The 27,904-nt window shown below is 53.4% G+C and overlaps 1 protein-coding gene across 2 annotated transcripts; it reads right to left on the bottom strand.

Moving 5' to 3' along the window:
• Window positions 1–273: 273 nt before the first annotated feature.
• On the bottom strand, window positions 274–27,565 carry TMEM44 (transmembrane protein 44). Of its 2 annotated transcripts, XM_041002748.1 has the most exons (11): window positions 27,404–27,565; window positions 24,675–24,801; window positions 23,367–23,460; window positions 22,340–22,509; window positions 22,084–22,170; window positions 19,144–19,317; window positions 17,856–17,984; window positions 15,665–15,769; window positions 9,787–9,945; window positions 1,500–1,529; window positions 274–394 (listed from the first exon to the last, which is right to left on the bottom strand). In XM_041002748.1, exons 1-11 carry the CDS (start codon window positions 27,550–27,552, stop codon window positions 338–340), a joined length of 1,281 nt encoding a protein of 426 aa, XP_040858682.1. In that variant the 5' UTR covers window positions 27,553–27,565; the 3' UTR covers window positions 274–337. The 2 variants fall into 2 exon arrangements, with proteins under 2 accessions (XP_040858682.1, XP_040858683.1); XM_041002749.1 differs by lacking the exon at window positions 1,500–1,529.
• Window positions 27,566–27,904: the final 339 nt, after the last annotated feature.

Raw genomic sequence — 27,904 nt, 5'->3', positions numbered from 1 at the left:
GCTTGGTTCTCAAAGGAACGGAAGAAAAATGGGGAAGGGGAATGGAAAAGAGGCTTCAGCATCTCCCGGATGAAGGTTTATCTTTACAGAGTAAGAGCCGTCTGTGATCCTCTAATCTTCAAAACCAACTAGGCATACCCCGATGTGCCCACAGGACATGCACTCCGAGCTTGCCCTCTGTGCCATCCCGCAGACCAGCCAGCTCGCTGCCAGCTCTGGATTCTTCATCCTCCTGGGCGGCTTCTGAAGAAGGGGATGCCCTGCTCCATGATGGCCTTGGGCTCTGAGCCGATGGGTGGCCACAGGTGGTCATCGACCAAGGTCAAGTCCACAAGCCTCAGAGAGTCTCCTCCACGTTGTCCTTGTGTCCTTTGAGATTCACATCTGGATCCCACTGTGGAGAAGAGACCAAAGGGGAAAAAAATGCACTTTGCTGGAATAGGCCCTTCACATCTTCTATAATGTTCCACCCACACAAGAGCACCGATCATGATATTCATGAACCAGGACAAGGACAAGTAGGTCAGGACAAGTTAACCAAGTTAACCAAGTTGCTGTTTCTGGAACTAAGTGGACAATTCTAGACATTAAGAAATAGCTCCTCTGGTCAGATCAGCCTCCCTTCCCTTCCTCCCATTCCGGTCTATTCTCACCTGCCTTCAATAGGCTCTTATCTAGTGAGGCTACATCAGGACGCTGGGTCCTGAACAGCCCTACTGTAATGCTTACCATTCCGGGAAAAGAACAAGCAAGCTCAGGTCACTGTGTAGTTCAAGCAACTACCTCCTCCACCAGGAAGCCTACCGGAACAGCTTTGGCCCACTGAGCTCTGCCTTGGGGTTCCTTTTGTTACTTCTCCTGGGTATTTGCCTCTGTGCAGGGACAGCTCTGACCTTTGTTTCGGACACCTGCCTTGTCCACTCCAGTCCTGAAGAATGGCCCAGAGCCTCTCCTGTCCCGCACAGTGTTTGCTCCCAATTTGAAGCTCAGTGGACTTGTCAAAACCAGATACCTAAAGCCTGCTTTAGCGCGGTGGCCACTGCAGGATCCCAGGAAGACACCATGTAACATGTGCTCAACGGCCACTCAGACAGAAGGGTGGCATGGAGACAGCAGCTGGCTGCTCGCAGTCTCAGAATGATACCACGTGGCGCATGGCCTGCAGCCATGCCCAACACCACCTCCATCAGTGACCTGCAGCTGTTCCGCTGGCTCACAGAACCTTTGCTGCAAGCTGTGTTCACCCACTGGGCCATGCTCCTTCTCTGAGCACTACACGATCAGGTGGGCTCATCTGGTTTCCCTCCCAAGCAGCCAGCACGGAACCGAGAAGGCCTTGGGCACCCCCATTGGTCCTCAGTGTTGCCTCTCTTTGTTCCATGTTTCCTAAAGAAAGGAGTGTGTCATGGGCCCAACCATCCAAAGAGAGGTCCGACCAAAGCAGTATCTGAAATCACATCCTAGGAGTCCTTTCTGGAAGACAGCATGATTGTGCATACCTGCTCCGAGTTTAGTGCCTCCCAATACTTCTGCTGCAGAACAATAAAGAGAAAAAAAAAATGTTGGCCGGTGTTTTCCACCCGATTCCAGGGCAAAGCTCAGCAGCCCCGGTGGGCTGGGTGAGCCTCAGCGGGTGGGAGGCAGAGGGACAGCAGGCCTCATGCGAGCAGGAAGCAGCAGTAACCGGCAGGGATAATCAGTTAAATGATCGATAGTGTTATGGGGATCATTAGCAGGGGCAAGCAGGTCCTGGAAAAAATGACCATCTATAGAGATTTACAAATGACTATTATTAGAAATTATTAGCAGTGATAATAATAAATCTCCCCATTTATTAGCCACATGGTTAGGATGAATCACCACTAACCCATAAAACTCAAGAGATGCACATAAAAATTCCCCACCCTGAAATACGGGGTTTTACGCAGCAGCCAAGATTCATTTAATCAGTGTTTGCTGCATCGTTGGTTTTACTCCAAACCTCAACTATGTGTGACTCAAGTTCTCGGAGAGCTGCACCAAGCGATCCGTTCTCCTCCAGCACCTCATGCCGGACTGAGGAGACACGCATTTCTGACTCAGAGCTGTGAGTCTGCAAATGTCTGTTCGTTGGTGTTCATGGTGTCTGTTCAACTGCACGTCTAAGCAGGCCATGGGATTTGGGGTTACATCACTTTTGAACAAAGCCTCCGGGCAGCATGAGGTGCAGCGGACACCTGCACCCCACGCTGGAGTGCCATGTCCGAGTCCATCTCTGCTCCCAGTTCTCACTTCTGCTGATGCACACCCCAGGAGGCACCAGATGCCGGCATTCCTGCCAGCTACCCACGGACTGAATTCCTGGCTGCTGGCTTTGGCCTGGCTCAGCCCAAACCGATGCAGACATGTGGGAAAGGAACCAGCAGATGGGAGATCTTCCATCGCAAACAAACGGAGGAAACCCTGTGATACTAGCTTCCACCCCAACACCAAGAATATTTCATTAAGGGACTTTATTTTATAAGACAACCTCTACTGTTTAGCTGTTTAAATTTCCATTAAAAAATGTTTTTACTACAGGATTTTCAATCATGTATACACAAATCTTAAAATGTCTAAAGGCCACCAGTGACATCCTGTTTTATTTGATTCAGCTCCCTAATGTTTTTATTTGCTCAAGTGTTTTAAAATAAATCATTTGGAGGGCCGGCACCACAGCACAGCGAGTGAGTGGAACCACCACTTGGGGCGCCATTCTCCTGTATCAGAGCTCCAGTGTGAACCTCGGCTGCTCTGCTTCTGATCCAGCTTCCTGCTAATGTGCTTGGGAAGGCGGTGGGAGATGGCCCAAGCGCTGCACTCCTGCCACACATTCATGGGAGACCCAGGAGTTCTGGGCTCCTAGCTGTGGCCTGACCCAGACCCAGCTGTTTGGGAATTTGGGGAATGGCTTGATGAGATAGAAGATAGCTCCTTTTCTGACAACCACCCCCTCTCTCTTCTCTCTGTGCTTGTGTGTTCCTACTTCTGTCATTCTACCTTTCAAATAAATATCTAACCTTCTAAAAAATCATTTTTGTTGGTGTTATGACATAAGGGTAAAGCCACCATCTGCAGCACTGGCATCCCGTATCAGCATCGGTTCGAATACCAGATACTCCATTTGCAATCTGGCTTCCTGCTAATACACCTGGGAAAGCAGTGGAAGATGGCCCAAGCCTTTGGGCCACTGTACCTATGTGGGAGACCCAGAAGAATCGCCTGACTCCTGGCTTCCATCTGGCCCAGCCATAGTGGTTGTGGCCACTGCGTGGTGAACCAAAGGCAGGAAGAGATGTCTCTCTGTAACTCTGCCTATTAATAAGATTTAAAAATCTTGGGCCCAGGGCAATAGCGTAATGGTTAAGGTCCTCGCCTTGAATGTGCCGGGATCCCATATGGGCCGCCGGTTCTAATCCCGGCAGCTCCATTTTCCATCCAGCTCCCTGCTTGTGGCCTGGGAAAGCAGTCGAGGACAGCCCAAAGCCTTGAGACCCTGCACCCACGTGGGAGACCCGAAAGAAGTTCCTGGCTTCTGGCTTTGGATCGGCACAGCACTGGCTGTTGCAGCCACTTGGGGAGTGAATCATCAGACAGAAGCTCTTCCTCTCTGTCTCTCCTCCTCTCTGTACATCTGCCTTTCCAATAAAATAAATAAATCTTTAAAAATCTTTTAAAAATGTATTAAAAAAAATAGAATTGATAATACAGTAGGGGTTAAGAAATTAAACTTACAGTAATGTGCTGACCCTCATATTTAGAAAATATGGAGCTTCATGCACATAAATGTTAATTTGTGGTAATTACAGCTGGTAATATTTGTCTAATAAAAATGACCAAATGCAATGTAGCATTCTAGAACAGAAAGAAACCACTAATGGCAAAAGGTGCAGTTCAGTTGACAGTCGTGCACTCAGACTGGTTTCTGACAAGTGTAGCATGTGTAAGAAGAGCATTAGAAAGACTGGACCAGGGCACCCGGAAGCTCTCTCTCCCTCTGCCTCTGCTCTGTAAATCTGAAGCTCCTCCAGAAAACAGGGCTCACTACACCAAGCAAGCAAACAGGCCTCCTCCATCCCTGGGACCCTAGAAGGGCCTCACCACGTCCCAGCATCTTAACATTGTAGATGAGTGCCCCCTAGTGGAGACAGCAGTTGGAATTTTTTTTTTTTTTTTTTTAAAGATTTATTTTTATTATTTTTTCATTGGAAAGGCGGATATACAGAGAGGAGAGACAGAGAGGAAGATCTTCCGTCCGATGATTCACTCCCCAAGTGAGCTCAACGGGCCGATACTATGCCGATCCGAAGCCAGGAGCCTCTTCCGGGTCTCCCACGCGGGTGCAGGTTCCCAAAGCTTTTTGGGCCGTCCTCGACTGCTTTCCCAGGCCACAGGCAGGGAGCTGGAAGGGAAGCGGGGCTGCCGGGATTAGAACCGGCGGCCATATGGGATCCCGGGTGTGCAAGGCGAGGACCTTTAACCACTTGCGCCACCGCGCCGGGCCCAGCAGTTGGAATTTTTAAGTTAATTTTTTTTAAAAGGAAAGGCAATGTACCTAGGACTACAACTAACCTTTATCTGTGACAGGTTTCTTCCTATTCCCTCAAAAATGAAAAATAAATACACTTGTATTGTCTTTTCTGTTCCAAGAGCAAACTGTGCGTATTATAGAAAAAAAATTAAAAGCCCATTAGATTTCCATTCTCTAACAGCCTTTATATTTTCAAAATTATTATTTTTCCCTCAGTAAATCAATTTTAAAGCCTTATTTGTTTTCATTTCTTAATATTTATTTTTACTTCAAAGACAGAGTTAGGAGAGAGCGAATCTGCTGGCTCTTTCCCCAAGCAGCTGCAACACCTGGACTGGGTCAGGCTGAACCCAGGAGCCAGGAGCTCCGTTCAGGTCTCCCACGAGAGTGCAGGGGCCCAAAGCCTCGAGCCATCCTCTGCTGCTGTGCCAGGCCCTCAGCAGGAAACGATTTGAAACTGGTTGCAGCCGGGACTCAAACCAGCACCCATACCGGATGCTGGTACCACAGGCAGAAACTTAGCCTACTATACCACGCCCCCATTTTATTTGTTTGTTTGTTATGTCAGGGAGACTATAGGCAGTTATTCAGTGCCTCCTGTGGGGCAGGCATTGCCCCTCTTCACGGGGTGCTCGGGTGCTCCGCATCCCATAGTGGAGTACCTGGATATAGTCTGGCTCCATTCCTGAGACTAACTGCCTGTTCACCCCAGAAGGCAGCAGGAATGGCTCAGGTACTTGGGAGACCCAGGAGTGAGTTCTGGGCTCCAGTTCTGAGCTCCTGGCTTTGGAGGGCCCTGGCCCTCCCCAGCACCATGAGCAATCTGGGAAGTAAACCAGTGGGTAGAAGATCTCTGCCTCCTTGTCTTCTAAGTGAATGAAAATGAACGTGACGAGTCTTGAAGCCTCTGAAACATCATGCTGTGGTAACTACACCACACAGTGCTGGGATGGTATGCTGGGCCTAGGCCACATCACAGCTGGGTGAACGGGACACAGGGAACTCCCACAGACCAACACGGGGTAGGGTCAGACACCCCACACGGGCTCCCGACACGGGTGGGGAGCTGGGGGAACACTGCTGGTGGCACAGCCCAGTGGACTGTCTTACAGTGGAACCTCACACTCAAGTGAAGGTGCACTCTGATTTAACCATAAAAGTGCAGGGCAGTAAATGCATCAGTCAGTCACGCGGCTGCTGGATGTTCAGTCATGTTTCATGTACTGCCTAACTCTATGCACTGTATGCACCTTCACAAGTCAGGCAGGCACAAGCTGGTTCCCTACTGTACCAACAACACACACACACACACACACACACACACACACACACACACACACACACATACACACACCATGCACCCCAGGCCCACCGCTGAGCGGGTGATGCCCTCCCAAACCCAGCCATGCTGTCCAGACGGTTTCCCTGCCTCATACACGATGACCACTCTGAACGTCTGGACACTGGCCCTCAGCCCCATGAAGTGGCCAGCACGCACTGTGTGTGCTCTCCCTGTCCCAGAAAGCGTGCATCTCCCAGCTGGTGAACCCCCAGGAGCACTATCCCTTGCCCTGCCTAGTGGAGCTGGGCTGAGGCACCAAGGAAGCCTGAGCTGGGGAGGGTGCAAGCCAGAGGGGCCTGCAGGATGCAGGGGTCCATGTAGGGAGGAGTCCCATTCCCCAGGGCCATGGGGTCGGGCGAGACTTGGGAGGGATCACAAGGCTTGCAGACCCACCAGACACACGACAGCTTTTCTGCTCTCCTAGGATCTGGGCGATGACTTCCTTTTACCTGGCCCCTTACAGACTTTCCCGAACTGTCCTGGCAAGTTAAAGCTGCAGCCTGTGGTGCCAGCATCCCAGATGGGTGCCGGTTTGAGTCTTGGCTGTTCGACTTCCTACCCAGCTCCCTGCTGATGTGCTGCGAAGGCAACAGAAGATGGCCCAAGTACTTGCATTCCTGCATACTTGTGGGAGCCCTGGATGAAGCTCCTGGCTCCAGACTTTGGCCTTTGCAGCTGCATGGAGAGTAAAGCAGCAGATGGGAGATCTCTTTCCTTCCCTCCTCTCTCTGGTAGCTCTGTCTTTTTTTTTTTTTTTTAGATTTATTTATTTATTGGAAAGTCAGATATACAGAGAGGAGGAGAGACAGAGAGGAAGATCTTCCGTCCGATGATTCACTTCCCAAGTGGCCGCAACAGCCAGTGCTGTGCCGATCCGAAGCCAGGCACCAGGAACTTCTTTCCAGGTCTCCCACGTGGGTGCAGGGTCTCAAGGCTTTGGGCTGTCCTTGTCTGCTTTCCCAGGCCACAAGCAGGGAGCTGGATGGGAAGTGGAGCTGCCGGGATTAGAACCGGCGCCCATATGGGATCCCGGTGTGTTCAAGGAGAGGACTTTAGCCGCTAGACCACACCGCCGGGCCCAAGCTCTGTCTTTCAAATAAGCAAATCACGAAAACAAATTGCACCTGGAGTAAAAGAAGCATTTGTCACAGTGGTTAACATGCTGCTTGGAATACCTGCATCCCATTGGAGTGTTGGGTTTGAATCAACAGCTCCGCTCTTGATTCCAATTTCCCATGAATGTGCACCCTGGAAGGTGGCAGGTGACAGTTTGAGCTGCTGATGACTGAGTCCTGGCTTCTTCTGTAGCCATCATGGGTATTTAGCGAGTGAAGTGACAAGTGCACGGGAGCTCTCTTCCTCTCTCTGCCTTTCAAATACTAAAAGCGAGACCCGTGCCTTTCACCACACCATAGGTAGGCCTTTGCCAGTATTCAGTTCCTGCCTGCATGTACAAGCCCGGCCCTCTTGGCTCAAAACAAGGGTGAGGGACCTGGCGCAATGGCTCAGTGGCTAAATCCTTGCCTTGCACATGCTGGGATCCCATGTGGGCACCAGTTCATGTCCATGCTGCTCCACTTCCCATCCAGCTCCCTGCTTGTGGCCTAGGAAAGCAGTTGAGGACAGCCCAAAGCCTTGGGACCCTGCACCTGCGTGGGAGACCAGGAAGAAGTTCCTGACTGCTGGGTTTGGATCAGCTCAGCTGTGGCTGTTGTGGTCACTTGGGGGGGGGGTGAACCAGTGGATGGAAGATCTTTCTGTCTCTCCTTCTCTCTGTATGTCAGCCTTTCAAATAAAAATAAATATAAAAACAAAACAAAGAAGGTTGCGATGCCCCAGCATCTTCAGCGGATGCAGTGTGGGAGGAAGCTCATTTGCACACCTGTCATGCTGAGCTCACAGGAATCCGCCTGGCAGGTAAGGCGGGATGGAGGGGACAACACAGCAGTGGAGCAAAGCAGATGACAGTGTGAGTCCTGCCTCCACGCAGAAAAAAAGAGGACATACGTTAGAAGAAGAATAAGGATTGCATGATAGAGAAATGGCCCCAACCACTCCAAAGACGAATTTCAGACTGCTCAGGTTCATGGTCTAATCTTTATCTTGAAAGGTTAGTGGCTCAAGTCGCAGTCTCCAGAGCCAAGGACCCTTTCCCTCTCCACAGCCCCTCCCTGATCTCCAGGTCTCTTCTGCCACCAAAAGCCACATTATAGTCAGCCTTGTCCCTCCTTCCCCCAGCCTGAGGCCACAGCTGAGACTGCTGACTCCAGGCTGCGGGTCAAGGGCCCACTTCCTGAGATCAGAACCCAGGACCACATTGGAAGCCACCCCCAAAGGGGCAAACTCCCCAACTCAAACCCAGCTTTCTTTCTATCACCAGCAATGATACTGTGGTGTAACAAATAGAGACACCGCCTGCGATGCCAGCATCCCATATAGGTGCCAGTTCAAGTTCCAGCTGCTCCACTTCCAACCCAGTTTCCTGCTAACAGCCTGGAAAAAGTAGTGAAAGATGGTCCAAACGCTTGGGCTCCTTCATCCTAGTGCGAGACATGGATAAAGGTCAGAGTTTCAACCTGGCTGTTATTGTGGCCATCTGGGGAGTGAGCCAGTGGATAGAAGACATATTTCTCCCACACTTTGTAACTCTGACTTTCAAACAAACCCTTTTTTTTCTTTTTTTTTTTTTTTAAGGGAAATGTTCTGATTCAATGGGTCTGGGACCCAGCAACAACTAAGAGACCAAGAGCACCAGGGGAGTTCAGAGCTGGGTGTTACACCATCTGTGTACTCAGAATGAAAGCATACTTTGTTCATAGGTGCAAATATTACAAATTGGGGATTGAATTCATAAAAGTGCTAAGTCTGGGACCTGGTGCAATGGCTCAACTGATTAATCCTCCCCTTGCAAGAGCAGTTCATGTCCTTGGCTGTTCCACTTTCCATCCAATTCCCTGCTTATTGCCTGGGAAGGCAGTAGAGGATGGCCCAAAGCTTTGGGATCCCTATGGGAGGTCTAACAGAAGCTCCTGGCTCCTGACTTTGGATTGGCTCATCTCTGGCCATTGTGGCCACTTGGGGAATGAACCAGCAGGTACAGAATCTTCCTGTCTCTCCTTCTCTCTGTAAATCTACCTTTCCAATAAAAATAAATAAATCTTTTTTTTTATAAAAAGTAGTGTTAAGTCTGGTGTCCAGCACAGGGCCCCCTGCGTGTGACGTCACGAGGCAAGGAAGCCGTGGCAGTCAAGCCGTGGCAGTCAGGTGGGTGTGGGAAGCAGCAGCACTCCATACAAGTTTACCATTCAGGGTGAATGTCTGGCTTCTCTGTTGAGGCACTGATTGGGGCATCCTGGACCCACCCCAGAGTAGCTGGGTGAGCTGGCTGCTGACTCCAGCTTCCTGCAGGCCTGGGAGACAGCAGGGGCAGCTCAAGCGCTGGGTTCCTGCCACCACTCACATGGTAGACCTGGATTGAGTTCCCAGCTCCTGGCTTTGGCCCAGTTCAACCCCAGCCATTGTGGCTACGTGGGGAAATGAACCAGTGGAAAGGCGCCCTCTGTCTCTCCAGGCATCTTTTTTGGTCAAATGAACAAGTAAGCGAGTGCATGATTCATGCATTTACTCCTGTAGGGCTTGGATGTGCGGTGTGACCCTGGAGGGGCTGGGCCCCAGTGTTGCCCTACCCATCATGACCCTGAGGCACTCGGTTGCTGACAAGGCTATGGGGTGATCCCTTGCTCAGGCTGGGAGTGGAGATGAGCCCTCACACAGCAGCTGCAAGGTTAATGCGGCCAAGGTCAGGCAACAGTAGCGCAAGCTCCCACCCAGCAGGTGTCCGGTAAGCGGATGCTCATGCCCCACCCCGCCCCACCCCGCAGGCGGAGCCCTGTACCTCCAAGTCCGAGTTGATGGAGGAGACCTCAGAGGAGCTGCTGGAAGACACATGGGCTCGGATGACCTGCACGGGAGGATATGAGGGCGGCTCCTGCGGGAATGGGTCCTCAGCCCTTGTCTGTCCATTGCCCGGCAACCTGACAGCACCGCAGCTAGCCTGTAAGGTAAGTGGGGGGCAGCTCATCACTCAGGTGATGAGTTGGTTTTGAGGACTGGTCCAGAAAAACACATCTCGAATGTTCACTCCACACCCACCTCCTGGCCATTTGGTCTCCTCAGGTCTGGTCACGTCCTTCCATGAGGTCCTGTGCTCATGGTCAAGGGCACAGACGTGCCTCCTCCCAGCCCCACAGCAGCAGATTGTTCTCTGCTCTTTCACGTCTGCTGCTGTTTTTCACCTAACAGAAGGCTTCAGGGGAATGTTCCAGCTCAAATGTTTCAGGCTGCACTGCAGTGTTAGCAGTTTGTTCAGCCTTTGTACCCCACCTCTAAGGCATTTTTAGTCTTGCCCTTATAATCAGTGCTGATTTGAGTAAGTCACATTTGACATCCACAACTTCGGGGTACCTCAAGGGCCAATCTCGAGAGGTGGAACTGCTGGGTCAAAGGGCATATGCATTTGTAGCTTGGAAAGCTATAGCTAAGAATAATGCATACTGGGCCCGGCATGATAGCTCAGTGGTTAAAGTCCTAGCCTTGCACGCGCCGGGATCCCATATGGGCACAGGTTCTAATCCCGGCATCTCCACTTCCCATCCAGCTCCCTGCTTGTGGCCTGGGAAAGCAGTGGAGGACAGCCCAAAGTCTTGGGACCTTGCACCCAAGGTGCAAGAAGAGCTCCTGGCTCCTGGCTTCAGACTGGCTCAGCTCCACCTGTTGCGGTCACTTGGGGAGTGAACCATTGGACGGAAGATCTTCCTCTCTGTCTCTCCTCCTCTCTGTATATCTGCCTAACCAATAAATAAATAAATAAATCTTTAAAAAAAAAAGAATAATGCATACCATAGAGACTTTATCAACACACCCCCATCAGCAGCACAGGTCAATGAGGTTTAAGGGAGAAGAAATCTAGGGAGACTGTCTATTATCTATACATCATCTACCTATGAATTATCTATCATCTATCTTTTACCTACCACCTATCTGTCCATAATCTACTACCTATTATCTGCACCTCTACCATATATCTATTCATCCATCCATCACTCATCCACTATCCATCCATCCATACATTATCCATAATCATCCATCATCCCTCCATATGCCATCATCATCATCATCATCATCCACCACCATCATCATCATCATCATCATCATCATCATCCATCATCATCCATCATCATCCATCTATCATCCAGCCCTTCACATTGTCTCAGCTGACGGCTTCCTCAGAGCTCATGGAAGCTCCAACAGCTTGATTTACAGAGCTCTGCAGGAATAAGGTCATGCCCCTGGACCCAGGATAGAGTGACGAGCATCTACCACAGATGATCCATATGACCCCAGGTTGAAACATGTGCCCTCTGAGTCTTAGCTTCCCAGTCTATGCAAGGACTGCCACCCACTGTCCTGCCTCCTCTTCAAAGTCAAGACTTTGGTTGCAGGAGAAGAAGGGCACTGAGCACAGGATTCCAAACCCAGAAGGGCCGTTGGCTGACCCTGACCAGTTCCGTGCACAGTTTCCTGGAAGAGTCAGCAGAGCAAATCCATGGAAGAAACCAAGGCAGCATCCTGGAAGCATTGCAGGACACAGGCAGGTGCCCCATCCACCCCTGCCCCTTCCACACTGCCCCCTGTGCAGATACTAGACAGAAACCTCTGAGTGAGGGTTGAAGAGAAGCAGAGGGCTTGGTCAAGCTCAGGTTGAGTTCTTTCAGGTCCCCAAGTCTGACCACACCAGAGCCTCTGATGAGATGGAGTTTTTAGAGACTTCGAGCCATAGCCAGGGACTGGGTCACAGGACCCCACACCGTCGTCCCTCTAGGCAAGGTCCACCGTGAGGCTGCTCCTGGTGCCACCCTCCCTGCGTGCTCAGAAAATCTCACCTGGGGACCAGCACCCAAGTGGCAAGCTGTTGGAAGGAGTGATGAGGGAGCCGCCAGTGGCTCTGGGTACCCACACCCAGGTGGCCTCTGGAGGTGCAACACGCCTGAGGGGACTTCATGAGGCTCACACACCCAGGGTTTTTTCACACTTATCTTCCAGGAACTTATTTAAGGGAAAAACTAAGAGAGATTTCAAATAAATGTTTTTGGTACCCAATTAAGCTTGTCTTTTCATTTCACTTTTCCTTGAACTTAGGAATGTGCTCATGTTTACCAATGACACAATCCAGGGACACTGTCTCATCATGACTCTGCCCAGTGAGGCATGCATGTTAAGCCAGGGCAATGCTGCTGAGCAGGTGCAAAGGGACAGTGAAGAGCCTGTCCTCAGGGTCTGGAATCAGGCAGGCTGAGGTGGTAACCGATTTGAGATTCTTAAAGCACAGGTTTGGGGTAGATTATGTAACCTTCCTGTGCCCCCACTGAAAATCCTCCTAAAAGTATGCATCGTTCATAAAAACAGCAATAGAAAGAGGCAGAAGGTTGACTCCAAAGGGTCATGGTGAGAATTTGCATTCACAATGAAATCAAGCGTTTATCAAAGGTTTATTTGGTGTCAGCTGCCCCCGCTCTGCCGCTGAGACACTGTGTGACCTTGAGCAAGTTGCCTAAACTCTGTGCTCCAGACAAGGAAAATGATCCCCTCAGGTGGCTGTGAGTTGATGGGAGTTAATCTAGGGGAGCCCTTAGAACAGTATGCCAGCCTGCACCACGCACAAGGAAGTGTTGACTGCTGTCCGGTGCTCAGATCCTGGCTAGGGATCAGCTTCCCGGGGGAATGATGCCCCCCGGAGCTGAGGGGGTGGCTTCCTCCTGGGTGGCCCATCAGACGCCAGGAGCCGGGAACACTTGCTGGGAGCTGCTTGGGGCGCCCTCTGGTGGACAGAGGAGGAAGCGGCCAGGTGGACCAAAGGAGAGTGGAAGAGGCACACACTCTTCCAAGGCACCTGTCCCCAGCAGAAAGCTGGCGGAGGGGCAGATGTGTGTGTTAAAGCGAATACAATGATTGCACGTACTCCCTCTCAGAAGTTGTATAATTTAAAGCTTTCTAGTGCAATGTTTTGGCAACACACGGCCAAAATTCCCTGTGCCATCACCCTGTCCCCTATCAGAACAGCTGAGAGATTGACCTGGGATCCGAGTTACAAAAGCAAGCTCCAACTCCCTCTGAATCTCCAGACATCACACACAGGGGCGGTGGCACCCGAGGAACAACAGCAGGTCAGGGTTGTCCTCTGGATAGCTGAGTAGGACATCCCCTGAGGACGCCCTCAGTACTCACCTTCCATGAGGGCCCAGAACCAGCAGGAGACAGGCAACATGAAAAGCAGAGAGAGCAGTAAGTGTTCTGCAGAACCTGCTAAAAGGGGAGCGGGCTGCTGAAGCTTCTTCTGCCAGCACGTTGGGAAGGCCTTCGGGGACAGGATTGACAGGGTTTGAATGTGTCCCTCCAAGGTCCCAAGCCCATATGCTAACAGTATTTTCAGGTTGGGAGACCTGGGACCTCGCAATGGCACCAGTGGTTCTGCAAGGAGGGGGAGAGGCTGTGCCAGCTCCTGGACTCTGTCTCACCAGAGACGGCCACTGCCTGGTGTGGGGCAGCGAGAAGCCTGCCCTCCAGAAGCTGAGATGAACGACACCTTGTCCCCGGGTGTCCTGCCCCCCAGGACCACAGGCTGGATAAGGCCTCATTCTTTATGCATCATCCGTGATCAGGTGTTCCATGGGAGCAGCAGAAAACAAAACCAAGACTGTGGCATTGGAAGGAAGTGTGAAAGATGAGGAAGAGGCAGCTGTGCAAGCAGAGTCAGGAACAGTTCCTGGCACTGGGGAACGGAAGAAAGGCCTACACAGCTGCCGGAAAGGAACAGGTGCAGGGAGGGGCAAGACCTGCATGGTCATAGAAGTCTCAGTAAACTCAGATTCCATTCTGAATGAAAAGAAAAGCCAGACAAAGGAAGGAGGAGATATAATTTGCATTTGTAAAGGTTCCTTTAGAGGGTGCAGATGGAGCGGGAGGCGCTCGCAGAAGTGGGAAGGCAGGCCTATTTTGGGAGAAACATTTGTAGGACTGGGTGGATGGGCATTGAGGGAGGGGGCAAGGATAGTGAGAAGAGGTTCTTGGCTCAAACCGCAGCTTGGAGAGGGGATGGAGGAGGATGGAAAGGGAGCGAGTTTGCCACTGGAATTTCAGGATTCTGTGTTGAATATGCAAGAAGTCACGTGGTGCCAAACGGGCCAGTGGGCAGGCCAAGGCTTGAACCCGGAGCCCAGGGAGAAAGGACCCACCGGACACTGACAGCTGGCGGCTTCTCGGAGGGTGGGGAACCCTGGTGGGGGAGTCGAGCAAGCACCAAGGAGGGGGCCGCTCTCAAGCCAGGGCTTGGGGCACACTCCCCGCACCCCCCAATGCAGAAGCAAAGCGGAAGCCCTGGGGAGAGAGCCCGGGAGAGCAGCCGGCAGCCCAGGGAGCCCAGGGAGCCCAGGTGGCGGCGTCTCCCTTCGCCAGGTGGTGGCCATGGATGTCACGGGGACCTGGATAGGCACAGTGTTTAGTGGGACGGCGGAGGGGCTTCCAGCCACTCCCTCCCACCCTCCCCTGTGGCCCCACACCTTTACCCCGCCCACCACACCTCTGCCCTCCCTCTCGGCCCTGGGTGGGTGGCGCCTCCACTCATTGTCACCCCCACTTCCCTTCTGCCAGCCCTGCTGCTGGTCCCTTCCTGCCTCAGGATAACGGATTCCCACAACGGGCCAGGTCTCACCCCTGTCTCCATTCCTCATTCCCGAGGGGGACAGAATATGGAAGCACTGCCCCCTCCTCACCTTTGGCGTGCGGATTATCTGGGGGCTCAAATCGGCTGACAGTTAATGGAAGCAACAGGAAGGACGCCTGGCGCAGCACCCGCACAGAACCGGCGCCACCCTCCTGTGTCCTCCGCATCCTATCTCCAGACGACCACACACTCAGTCCACGGTCAAAGCCACCCGCGCACGACACTGCTTAGGGACTAGTGATGCGGCAGGGAAGGGCATTTCTGAGGGCACCCTAGCACGTGCCCCCGGGGAGGGAGCTGCCTCCAGAAGGGCTTCCGACCTGCTGAGGGTCTCGGTGCCCAGCAAGGCTGCCCCTAAGCGATTGCACTGTCCTTTCCTCCCTCTCCTCCCCTACCAGCCTGAACTTTTCCTCCTTTTTCCAGCCTGAGTTGGCATATAAAGGGGACTTCAAAAGCTCCTGGAAATGGACTACAAAGCTAAACGTGGTTCAAAGGTCTTGCGATTTTTCCACAGCGTGCATTTTCTGTGCGAACTCTTTGAAAGCCCCTCCGTAGAAGCTGCAGCGAGCCGGCAAGCCCGAGCTGCGCCTGCCTCGTGTATGTACTAAGCACAGGGACATTTTCTCTTCTCTGGTTACTCTTGCATCCGTTGATTGACAAGCCCTGGCCATGGAACCCAGAGTGAGGAGGGTAAAAGCTTCTTCCTGCCGTTGGCCTGGCCCCTCCACCGTGGCCTTGGATCAAGCGCCTCGCGGACACGTTTCCACGCCTCTGCTTGCAGAGACACTGGCCAGAGCCGCGTGGGGAGCGTCCACTCCCACCTGCCTGCAAACCCATTTGGTCTGATCCTGCAGGGGGAGCTCGAAAGTCAATACATTCACATTGGGGATCATTTTACAGGATGCCCACCCGGCCTTCCACCACATCCCAGAGAAGCCTTCCATGACTGCGCCCCAGCCTTTCGGATGCGGGGCTGGGGTCCAGGGGCGCTCACCTGCTGCACGGGCTCGAGGGTCAGCTCCATGTAGTGCTGGATTCTTGCTGTCACGTTCTGTGACTTGCCAGGCGACAGGGTGGTGAGAGGCAGCCAGTCTGCCTTCTTTCAGATGGGAGACAGGAAGGAGAATCGTCAAAGTCAGGAGGTGTTTTCTAAGAACTAGGTCCATTTCAATTTTTTTTTAAAAAACGTATTTTGTCTGTTTTTTTTTTAATTTATTTTTTATTTGAAAGGCAGATTTACAAAGAAGGAGAGAAAGACAGAGATCATCCATCTGCTGGTTCACTCCCCAACTGGCTGCCAGCAGCTGGTTGCATGTGGGTGCAGGGTCCCAAGGCTTCGGGCCATCCTCCGCTGCTTCTCCAGGCCACAGGCAAGAAGGGAGTGGAGCAGCAGAGAACAAACCAGCGTCCACGTGGGATCCTGGCACTTGCAAGGGGAGGGTTTGGCCACTGAGCCGTGCTGCTGGGCCTGAGTTGGGAATTCAGAAACAAAAGGCAGCGGTTGTTTAGTGCCCACCCCTAGACATTCTAACTGAATTGGTGCTGGATAGTGTAAAAGCTTCCCAGGTGGGTCTAAAGTGTCACAAGGACCGGAGGCCAGTGCAGGAGGCGTCGTCCCCGCATCAGAGGCAGGCGGAGGGCTTGCTGAGATGCGGCTGGCTGGACCCAGCCTCACCGGCAGACTTGGGCAGGCAGTGTGCATCCTCATGAAGCCGGTCCAGGCATCTCACTGTAAATGATTGCTAGAGAAGTTGCAAAGCACTCTGCTTCTCTCTTGAGTACACAAGAATGCTTCAAAAAGTTCATTGGAAATGGAGCTAAGAGGTAAGCTTATTTTGCTGTGAAAAAATGAAACCCATGCACGCAAAGAAATCTTGGGGAAAAAAAAAAACTCATGGGAAAGGTCCATTATGAAAAAAACTAAAACCTACATAGACTTCAACATTCGTTGTGCCAAAATAAAACTTACCGGGGCTGACACAGTGGTGTACAGAACAAAGCCTGCATCATGATTCTCTCATGAGCACTGGTTCGTGTCCTGAATGCTGCAGTTCCAACCCAGCTCAAAACTGCTTGTGGTCTGGGAAAGCAGTGGAGGTTGGCCCAAGGCCTTGGTTCCCTGTTCCCATGTGGGAAATGTGGAGGAGGCTCCTGGCTCCTGACTTTGGACTGGCCCAGTTCAGTCTGTTGAGGCCAGGAGCTCGATCCAGGTCTCCCCCGTGGTTCCATTGCTTTCCCAAGCACATTAGCTGCATCCAAAGCAGAGCAACGGGGACTTGAACTGCTGCCCATCGAGGATGTCAGTTTCACAGGCTGTGGCTGAAGCCGCTATGCCCAGGAACCATGAACTTCTAATGAAGACAAACTGCTTCAATCAGAATAAGATCTGGTTGCTTAAAAAATCATCTGATTGACTCAATAAGAGGAGGCAAACACATTTACCCTGAAAAATAAGTCCTTTTCATGGGTGGTACAACATAATGGCAAATGTTGGCTGTTTTTGTAACTGGCTCAGGCATTTGGTGCAAGAGTTAAGATTCCACTTGAGACACCCCATTTCCCGGTGGGTTAAGCCGCCACCTGCAGCACCCACATCCCATATGGGTGCCCGTTAGAGTTCTGTCTGCTTCACTTCCATTCCAGCTCCCTGTTAATATATCTAGGAAACAGCAGAAGATGGCCCAAGTGCTTGGGCCGCTGCACCCACATGGGAGACCTACAAGAGGCTAATGCCTTCAGGCTGTTGTGGCTGTTTGTGGAGTGAACCAGCGATGGAGGATCTCGGTTTCTCTGATTTTCAAATAAAAATGAATACAAATTTTTTAAAGAGTTCTTTTTGTAGCAGCAGGAAGGACAGAGTAGGGGACATGACAGCTCCAGCTCCTGAGTGACATCCGCAGACTCCACCCCTCCCCTCTGCAAACATCACAACTTTCTTCTATTGGGAAAGGGGAGGGACCTAGTGCAGTCACGGCTTTAGACGGGAACACCAGGTTTTCTAAACGACCCACGACCCACGGGCTAATCTCAGGGGCCTGCAGAAGTCCCACGCCCCGCCCCCATCAAGGCTGTGTCCCCACCCCCAGCATGCCCCGCCCCACCCTGCCAGCTTCTGCTGGTGCCAGCTCCTTCCAGTGCCTGCTGGAGACACGGTGGAGGAAGCAGCAGTACTGAGAGACCTTGGCCTCCTGCTTCTCCTCCTCCTGCTCGGCGCAGGTCAGCAGGGCTTGCGTGTCTGAGCTCTGGCTGGATTCAGCGGCCAATCCCAAAGCCCGATGTATCTTGGTATTCATCGCGCAGGACAGCAAAATGATCTGAGCCGTAGAGGTTAAGGCACCAGGACGTGGATGGACTGCCTTCCGCGGAGTGCCCTGCCCTTCACCTCCAGCCCCCTCCAGCCTCCCTCTTTCCCCCTACTACCCCTCCCCCAGCAGGATTCTGCTCCAGACAGACCTGAACTCACCTAATGACAGGCCCAAGTGTGACTCTGGGTGTCTCCATCCATACCAGGGCTCATGTCCAGTGAGACCCCTGCCCTAAAGAGCACTTGGTAAGCAAATGGTCATTAGAGACCATTGAAGCATGTGTTTCTTGAAGGCTCAGCTCCTAGCAGGTGCACACATGGTGGCCATGAGAAACCAGAGGCAGGAATGAAATTCATGCCATCCCAGGCCAAGGACGGCAGAGGCTGCAACAGGCAGTGACTCTCCCCTCCAGCCTGCGAGTGTGGTCCTGCTTTGGCTCTGGGCTTCCAGCCTATTCTCTGTATAGACACACACACACACACACGCACGCACACACACACACACACACACACACACACACACACACCCTGCAGCATGGCCTCTGTCCATGTCTCTGGCAACACTCCTGGCTCACAGTCCGCTTGCCCTTGTGGTTCTCATGCCAAGGTCATCAGGGTTGGCAGCACATCGGGCCACACCCCCGAGGTGGGGCTGACAAGTGGCAGCTTTAATCTCTCACTTCTCCAGCTCAGGTGTCCACAGCAAAGGGAGCAGAAAGCAGAGTGGGGATCCCGGTCTTCCCCCTATCCCCCAAGCCCGCCTGGCACTGCGGGCAGCTCCAGGCCCTGCTGAGAAGGGCAAGGTCAGCAAGCAGTAGGTGGAGGCTCCCAGGAGGGCCATGACCACCCAGGGCTAGATGCCCAAGCAGGACGCAGGACGGAGCCTGGAACCTGGCTCTTTGGACCTTAGGATCAGGAACCTGCCGCTCTCTCTTTCGTTGTTTCACAGACTCACTCCTGCCAAGAGGGACTTCGTGTTACTATAAAAGCAAGCAAAAGCAGAATTGCAAAAGCAGAATTGCAAATAATTGCATTTGTGTCTTCCTGCTCTTGGTCTCAAACTGCCTGCCTCACAACTGGGAGAGATGGGTCCAGTGAGTGCGCATGGGGGCAAGCCAGCGGCTGTGAGGGCAGGAGGTGGTTGAGCCCAGTCGGGCTGGGTTGGATACAGCAATGTCCAGCGAGGCCCGGCCAAGGGAGATCAGGAGCCACGGTGCAGCCCGCAGCAGGTACTCCGGCTGCCGGTCATGGGCCACGATGGCCGAAGCATAGAGGAGGTCAGCCAGGGCTGACAGGGCCTTGGGCCAAAGACACATGCAGGAGAATGGCTTCCGGCGGCAGCACTGTGCAGAAAGAGAAGAGCTAGGGCCCCCTGCCCCGCCTCCCCCAGCTGGGTGGGGGCAGAAAAGATCCAGCCCTCTGTCCAAGACCACTCCCTTGCAATGCCAGGTCTTTTTTTTTTTTTTTTTTTTTCCTTTTTCAAAGATTTATTTACTGTACTTGATAGAGTTACAGACAGAGGGAGAGAAAGAAAGTGAAATCTATTGCTGGTTCATTCCCTAAATGGTTGCAATAGCTAGAGTTGAGCCGATCTGAAGCTGGGAGCCAGGAATTTCTTCCGGATCTCCCATGTGGATTGCTGGTACCCAAGCACTTAGGCCATCTTCTGTTGCTTTCCCAGGCCATAAGCAGGGATTTGGATGGGAAGTGGAGCAGTCAGGACTTGAACCAGCACCCAATATGGGATGCTGGTGCCACAGGTGGAGGATTAGCCAGATACACCATAGCATCTGCCCGTGTTCCCTTTCTTACAAGCTCCAGTTCCCCCTTTAACATCTGGCTTCAATTGAACCAGAAACCTCCCTGCTATGGGAACCAAGCAGCTCCTCTTCTAGGTCCAACACCCCGGATGCTACCCCCATGGTAGTAGTCTTTACTGCACTGCCTGCAGGCTCAGAGAGCTCCTAGGAAAGGGAAGAGGCCAGCGCCTGGCCAGATCCATGCCACCAGTCCCTGGCACAAAGCAAGGCAAGGCAGGGCAGAAGGGAGTCTGAATTGTGGGGAGCCAGCCCTCCCTGCTCCTGGGGCTGCTGGTGCAGAACCAGGCCAAAACGGGGAGGGTCTGGAGAGCGAGGGATGATATTTCCGGACACCTGAAATCACGGTGATGAAAACTTGAGTTCCAAAAGGCGAACGTGTGTTATTTCCCCATCAAGTAGTCTGTAGGTGCCATGAGCACATACATAAACACTACACATGCCTAGTTAGGTGGCAGACACCTGGATGAATATACACGAATCTAAATGATGCAGAACTTGGTTTCTTTATGAAGTGAGACTCACGAGAACAGAAGCAATCCAGGGCGTGGGGAAAAGCATGCCTTGGTCAACAACTGGCCTCCGTGTTTGACACTAACTAGGGAAAAGAAACAGTTGGGACCGTGGCCTTGTTCTCTCTGCATTGTGGTAGGGTTTGTGTCCGAGGCTCCTTGCAACTGTCTGTCACCCACTAGACACAGGTTCACTGAGAACAGTACTCAGCCAGGATAGGTGGGGGTTGTCCCTTCTCACACATGCAGGAAGAAACAGCTGGAGATCCCCAGGGCTCCCTTCTAACCCAACCACCCAGCATCCATCTAGAGAGGACAACCATCGCCCACAGCCGGAGTGGGGTACCCTGCAGAGCTGAGCTGGACCCAAGCTTCCTACCCTCTAGTGGCTGCCCAAGTCGGGTACCCTCCATGCTGCATCTCCTGTCTCCTTCCAGCGTGGGCCCTAGGATCTGCGTGGCCCTATTTCTTTGCAGTGCCAGATACACAGGTAACTGAAGAGCGGGGCTGGACTATGGCCATAGGAGACTTGGCTGGGCCTCTGAAGCACCTGTGAATCCTTTGCCTACAAGCAGGGAAGAGGGTGGGAACATAGGCAGGGGCTGGAGGCAGGCAGGGTCTGCTCCAGCCTCCACAGAGGCCACGGATGACTTCCCCTGGTAGTAGCACAAGGCTCACTGAACTATCACCTTTGTCTGGGCAATGTTCTGGGGGCTGTTCAGGGGGTGCTACATGCTATCTTCCCGAGAGATGCTGGCATCCTAACCCTCAAAGCCTGTGAATATGGTAGCTCCATTAAACCACAATGCTCTGGGGGGTGAGGGTTCTTTATAGACTAAAGGATGGGCATAGGTTGTGTGTTGTGGTGTAGTGGGTTAAGTATTTACTTGCGGCACCACCATCCCATATTAGAGCCCTACTGCTCTGCTTCCAGTCCAGTTCCCTGCTAATGCACCTTGGAAAGCAGTAGGTGGTGGCTCGTGCTTGGGCCCCTGCCCCCGAGTGGGAGACCTGCATGGAGTTCCTAGCTCTTGGCCTGGTCCAGCTCTAGCTGTTGTAGGCATTCGGGGGAGGGAACAAGTAGATGGAAGATCTGTACTCTCTTTTTCTCTGCCACTCTGTCTTTCAAAAAACCTAAATGATGGGCTGCACTGATCCTGGTTGGGGGTCTGGCCGCAGCTCCTGTCTCAGAGCTGTCTGCACAGCAGATCGCCCACATCCACAGTAGCAGGTGGCTGCTCAGGCCTCCCCATCAACTTTCCCCAGGCTGTACTTTCTCAGCCCCATCTCCTCCCCCAGACTAGCTGCCCACACCCCTCGCCTGGCTGGGCAAACACTACCTGACTCTCCATTTCACGGGGGCAGGGGAAGCACAGGAGCCTCGTCTTCCTGCTTGGCAACTGCCAGCATCACTCTTTCTTCCCAAGAGCACTGGAATCCCCCCTTTCACGTCCCTGCATCTCCCCTGAGAGCCCAAGGGCAACTCAACTCATCCGAATCTGCCTGGGGTCCACCCTCTCAAAGGCATGTGTGCCTGTATCGGGGCGCCATCCCAAGCCTGCTTGCCGTTAACCAGACAGCCCCCAGTGAGGCTCAGGACTCCCTGGGCCAGCCTGCCACTTTCTGCTCCCACCCTTTCCCTCACTGAAGCCACACCTGGTGGCACCTCAGAGAAACCCAAGGGTATTCCCCTACCCCATGACCTGGGACTTCCAGAGTGTTGCCGGGGACCCCAAAACCTGCTCTGGGACCCACACTCCCAACCCCACCACAGCCTCACAATTCGGGAGAGTGGGGGGATCCGGGTAGCCCAGGAGCCAAGGGCAGCCACCACACCCAGCAGGTAGCCGAGGGTCTCAGCATCGTTCTGCAGGAATGAGGGAACTGTCATGAGCACTTTGCAGACTTTTTCCACCAGCCACTGAGCCTGCCTGGCCCCCAGCACTCTCCACCCACCCAGGGTATCCCTCAAACCACCCAAAGAGGGAAGGAACTCTGGCCCATGCATCCCACCCACAGCGGGTGCTCAGCCTCACCTGGAGCAGGCTTCCCAGCAGTCTCCTCTGTGGCCCTCGCACCACCAGGGCCGAGGCCTTGGGGACAGCAGCCCAGAGCACCCAGCCAGAGCCCAGGCTCAAGGGCAGGGCCAGGATAAACAAACTGGTCCTGAGGTGCCGCCTCCTCTTCCTCTCCCGGGAAGCCCTACCTGCAATAGCCATCAAAATCTCACGTGGCTCCTGGAATCTAGGTCCCTCCCAGGGGAGAAGTGGAGCCACCCCAGCCAGGGTAGGTATATCCTCTGACTATTCAGGTCTTTCCAGCCCTACACCTGGCACTTCACTGTCCCAGGCAGGGGTGATGTCAGCATGATGTCATCTTTCATCACACAGAACTGGAGCACGCAGCACAGCCCCCACAGACTCAGCAGAGCCTGGCGAATGCATCAGTGATTGGAGGGGTATGCAGCCAAGCCCCTGAGCTCTGAGCACGGTGGACTGCCACAAACATCACTTGGGGAAGTTTCCCGAACACCTACGAGGGCCTCTCCTCTGAGCAGGCCTACCAACATCTCCCTCCCGGCAGGAGCAGGTGGCTGAGAGCCGAGGGGAGCACCCCCTCTTTGAGGGTGAGGCCCAAGGTCACTGCTGGGTTACTCATCTGTCACTTCTGGCTTCTGCCATGTCTGTGGTTCTCTCTTCATATTCCCAGCATCCGGAAGTTGTGGGCTCTCTGCTTGTCTTTCCCAAATTTGCAAGCTGAGCAATCACTGATGACCACATCGTCAAAGCCAGGTACCCTCCTCCCTTTTCCCTCCCTCATCCTGGCCTTTGCATACCTAGGAGGTTCTGAAGTCATGTATTTCTCCGAAACCTGCAGCCCCTTCCGGCCCACTGGTGGCCCACCCTGTGCACACAGCCCCTAAGCCCACATTTCAGCTGAGGTCAGGCCTGGTTCTTCAGTGTTCATTAGGGGATCAGCTCCGGGTGCAACAAGGAGCTGGCACTCAGAATTCCTGTGAATGAATGGATGAACGAAGACAGGAACAGAAAGCCACACACTCACCCTGATTAGACTTGAGTTTGGATCCACAGACTGGGAAGAGAATGAACAGGAAGTTCACTAGGTCAACAGCTGCCAGGTAAGCACCAGTGAAAACCTGGGAGTGAAGGGAGATAAAGTGTGGGTGTCCCAGCAATGGGGCAATGCAGCACATGTCACCTAGGGCCTCCTTTGCTACGTGCCCCACACTGATGGAGCACCTCCATGGGTATTCCTCAGCACTGCCTCCCACAGAGCCAAGAGGGAGTCTTACATCTCCATTTGACTAAGAAAGCACAGGTATCTCAAGGACTGATCCCGGGTGTGCACTGGTGCAGTGGTTGAAATGCCACTTGGGGCGCCTGCACTCCATTTTGGAGGACCCGGGTCATATCCCTTAAGCTCCTCAAGCTCATATCCAGAGTTCTGGCTCTGTTCCAACCCCAGATTCCTGCCACTGCACACCCTGGAAGGCAGCAGGTGAGGATGGCTCAGGTAAGCTGGCTCCTTGCTATCAACATGGGAGCTGCACAGTGAGCTCTAGGCTCCTGACTTCATCAGGCTGGTCCAGCATGCACTGTGGTGGGAAACTGGGGTGGAAGACTTCTCCCTCCCCCTGCCCCAATAAAATTAAAATGAAAGTAAAAATACTTAAGGGCCTGCTCTGAAGTGAATTCCCAGTGGTAGAGGTGGGACAAGCACTCAACCCTCTGCTTTCCACTCCATGTTTTTTATTGCAAGAAGACTCTTTGCTCTGTAACTGTGGCTCAGGCCTTCCATTCTCTGGGCCTCAGACACCAGAATAGGATCCTTCAAAGATATGTTCATATGCACACGTTTGACTTTGGAGAAACTTAACTGCTCCCAAGTGCTGCTTCTGCACTGCCAGTTGGGGAAGAGGCTCCGCACCAGATGGGGCTGGGTTCAGGGCTGGAGAGACTGTTAAGAATAATTGTCATGATTTACTGAGCATCTACCAGGTGCCATTTAGGCCAGAGACAAGGCCAACAGACAATGAATATTGGGGCCGAGTTATGGGAAGTAACCAGGCAGGACCAAGTGACCCAGGGAGCTTATGGAAGAGCCAGAGAATTGTAATACACAGGGAAGGCATTCCCAGCTGAGAATCGGAGATCCATGTGCAGAGATCACGTGGACAGAATTCAGAGCAGGCAGAGAAATCTACCCCCACCTCCAGGGCTTAGACGCTGAGACAAAATTATGCCTTGCATGTTGAAGGACCAAGCCAGGAGCCACTGCAGCTGCAGCTGAGCAAGCAACACCAGGCCCGCACTGGTCCCCAAGCCACTGCCACCTGCAAGCCCAACCTACCTGGATGGTGAGTTGCCTGGCCAGTATGGCCCCAATAGTGTCCCCGAGGCTGGCCAGGAGGCAGCCCGCAGCCCACAGAACCGACTGCTCCTGTCTGCATCTCTTGACACATCTCAGGTAAAGTAGCCTAGGGTGACAAAGGCGTGGACACAACACAGAGGCTGAGGTTGGGAAAAGGCCACAGCAGGCGTCTGCAAAGGGATGACCATAACTCCACATCCTTAGGAAGTGCTTCTGACCCCAGGGGTTTAGCAGGTGTTTTTGAACTTGGTTTTAGGACTGGAAAAGAAAGAATGGCAAGGACCCCACCAGAGCCTCTAGTCAACGAACCCATAGCAGGAACCAGACCTCGTGAAAGATGGGGATGCCACCTCTTCAGCGAAGAGCAAGTCCTTTCCTGGTCCAAATCAGGCCGAGGCGGTTTACTGAGCTGCCACTCCGCATAGACAAATTGACTGCCATGTTTGATCAGGGGCTAACATTGTCACACAACCACAGTGGTTAACTGTGGTGCTGCTCTGAAATGGTAGCAGTGGCTTCTATCAGCCTGTGTCCGAGCTGCTAGCACTATGAGTTCATCTCCCCTGAGCCCGACTCCCAGCTTCTAGCCCTACAATCCCCTTGCTCTCTGCACACATCCAGGGATACGTGGGAAAGGGCAGGACGGGTTGGAGGGAGCCCAGGCCCCTCTGTCAGTATCTCTGACTGCGTTTCAGAAACGTTGCATTCCAGGTATCTCCTTGCTTATGGAGAAACTGAGGCACAATTGTAGCTCCTTGAGCCAGCAGGTGGGAGCCTGAGTGATGACAGGCTGGCTTAAGGGCCAGAGGCCTGGGGAATACAGGGTGAGCCTGTATCGGATATGGGATGTTAGGCTCCCAGACATTTCCCACACATGCCTGTTTGAGCTCTAAGCTCCCAACAAGATATACCTGTAATCTGAAACCAGTTCAAGGCCAAAGGTGGAGACTCTGAGAGCAGGCACCCAGATTAGAAACCCCTGCCTTGAGGGTCTGGACCATTGGCCTCAAAACTCCATCTATGAGGGAGATTACAGGACCTGTGGTCTGACCATGGAGTGCATATGCCAGGACTGGGTTTACTCGGTTTTTGAAGCCTGTTCAGTGGGCTGCATGTCCAGAGCAGCCTTGAGGGGCATGACACCCAGTTCACTGAGGCCCGCGGAGGACATCTAGTACCATGGAGTGCAGAACAAACTGGACAGCTTTCCCAGCAAAGCTTTGACAGCGAGTATCTGGGTGAATTGACTCTAAGGTTGAGTGTGTCAGCCAACGGACCTTAGTAGGATTTCCTCATCCTTGGAGCAATGAAGTCAACAGTGCTTTAGAACCAGGAAAACCACTTTAGCAGTGCCCTCAGAACATGCTCCACACTGGGGACCCTGGGATATCGGGTGCCTGTCCCCATCCCAGGGCAGTGATGCGGTTGGGCTGCTGGGAGCGTCCCTCTTCCCATTTCCCCTAGATACATGAACAAAAGGAGATTGAAAACCTTTGTCTTACCAACTTTCCTCCATTCCTCCACCCTCCCCACCCTAATCAGTGGTCCACATACATGAACATGCATCCTTAACTATGCAAACATCACCAAGAACTTGTAAGAATTATAGCTTTTTTTTTTTTTTAAAGAAATCACTGTCTTCCCACTGTCCCATTTGAGAGAGGAGAAAACTGAGGCCCCCTGGCAGGGCTCAGGCCACAGGGCTTTGGGCTGCACCTGCGGGAGGTGGGGGTATTCCCTGGCTCTGCACCAGCCGTTCTCAGCAGCCAGGGAAAGATCGATGGGACAGTCAGGGACAGCCAGGCACAGCCAGGGACAGCAAGGTTCCCAAAGCAGGTCCAGCTCCAGGCAGAGGCCGACTGTTCAGTTGGGCAGGGTCCAGCAGTACAGGCCTCAGAGGGCTGAACCCTGGGGTCTGTGGCCTTCAGTCCTTAACAGTCGGCCCCTTTAAGAGGGTCTGGCATGTTAATTCCTTCAAACCCTGGGGTGCTCCCCATCTCCTGGGGCTAGGCCAGGACTGAAGAGGTTTGTGAATGTCACATCTGGACACCCTATGATGCTCTAGGACATTCACATGGTGAAACCCCCCTTAGGGTGCTGGTCCTTTCTCCCTGCCAGGGAACGCTCGGGTTGCCATTATACTTGGAACTCACTGTGTGGCTTCCAGAGCCTGGGAAGTTCATTTCTGATCAAACCACTGCAGGTACAGCAAGGGCTATGGGCCAGGGTCTGATCACCGCCATGCCCCTTTCCAGGTGAGAAGGCCTTGGGCAAACTGGATTTGTGAGGAGAGGCTGAAGTCCCAGAAGAGCAAACAGTCATAATGCTTAACAAGTACTTGCTAAGTGGCTTGCCAAGACTGGCACATTTAACCCTCCCAGTTATCCTGTAAGGTATTACCCTCAGTTACGAGAAGCCTAGACCTTCTCGCCCAGCGAAGTCACTGGGAAAGAACAGACAACAGGACCTGGGATCCGTGGTATCCAGTCCAGGGCCCCGCCACGCACTGTACCACCCAGCCGCCTGCGTGGAATCCGGAAAGAAGTGTCCGACTTCAGTCTCCCAAGAAACATTTAATAAGATCCTGCAATTATGTTTTCCCGTTTATCTCTGCGCCCCGCCCCTTCCTCTAAGTCTCCGCGGGGCAGCGCCCACCCCCAGCCACAGACCCGCCCCCGCAGCGCGGGTCCTGGGGACCCTTTCCTTACAGCGCATGGGCAGCGATCCAGCAGGAGGCGACGCAAATCCACAGGCCGAAGGAGATGCAGACGCGGTGGCGGGCGAAGCAGCGGTCCAGGTAGCCCCAGTCCCAGAGCGCGGGCGAGGACGCGGGCGAGGGACTGGGCGCCTCCCCCATGGCCCGGCCCTGCGCCCAGTCTCCCCCGTTGGCTGGGACTCCCCACGGGAAGCCCGGGCACCGCTGCGTCCTGGCGGGGCTGGTCCCTTCGCTGAGAGCCGGCCGAGATGGCAGCCGTGGCTCCGCGCACTCACTGTGGAGGCACCGGGGAAAAGTTTCCGGAACCGCGCGGCTCCCCAAGCCCTCCCGCTATTGTCGGGGGTGGGCGGGGTGGAGGCCGCCCCCCAGTGGCAGGAGCCGGGAGCAGCCTCCCCGCACAAAGGCTGCGCCCCAGCACCCTAGCCACCCGCTCCTCCGGCCCGACGCCGCGGCTGCAGCGGCTGCAACGGCGCCCGCTCCCCGCCGTCCCTTC

The sequence above is a fragment of the Ochotona curzoniae genome, unplaced genomic scaffold, assembly GCF_017591425.1.
Source record: "Ochotona curzoniae isolate NIBS_2020 unplaced genomic scaffold, NIBS_Ocur_1.0 scaffold_2587, whole genome shotgun sequence".
NCBI classification, from domain to species: Eukaryota; Metazoa; Chordata; class Mammalia; order Lagomorpha; family Ochotonidae; genus Ochotona; species Ochotona curzoniae.
Note: the sequence above shows the minus strand (reverse complement) of the source record. Positions and strands in the feature narration are given on the sequence as shown.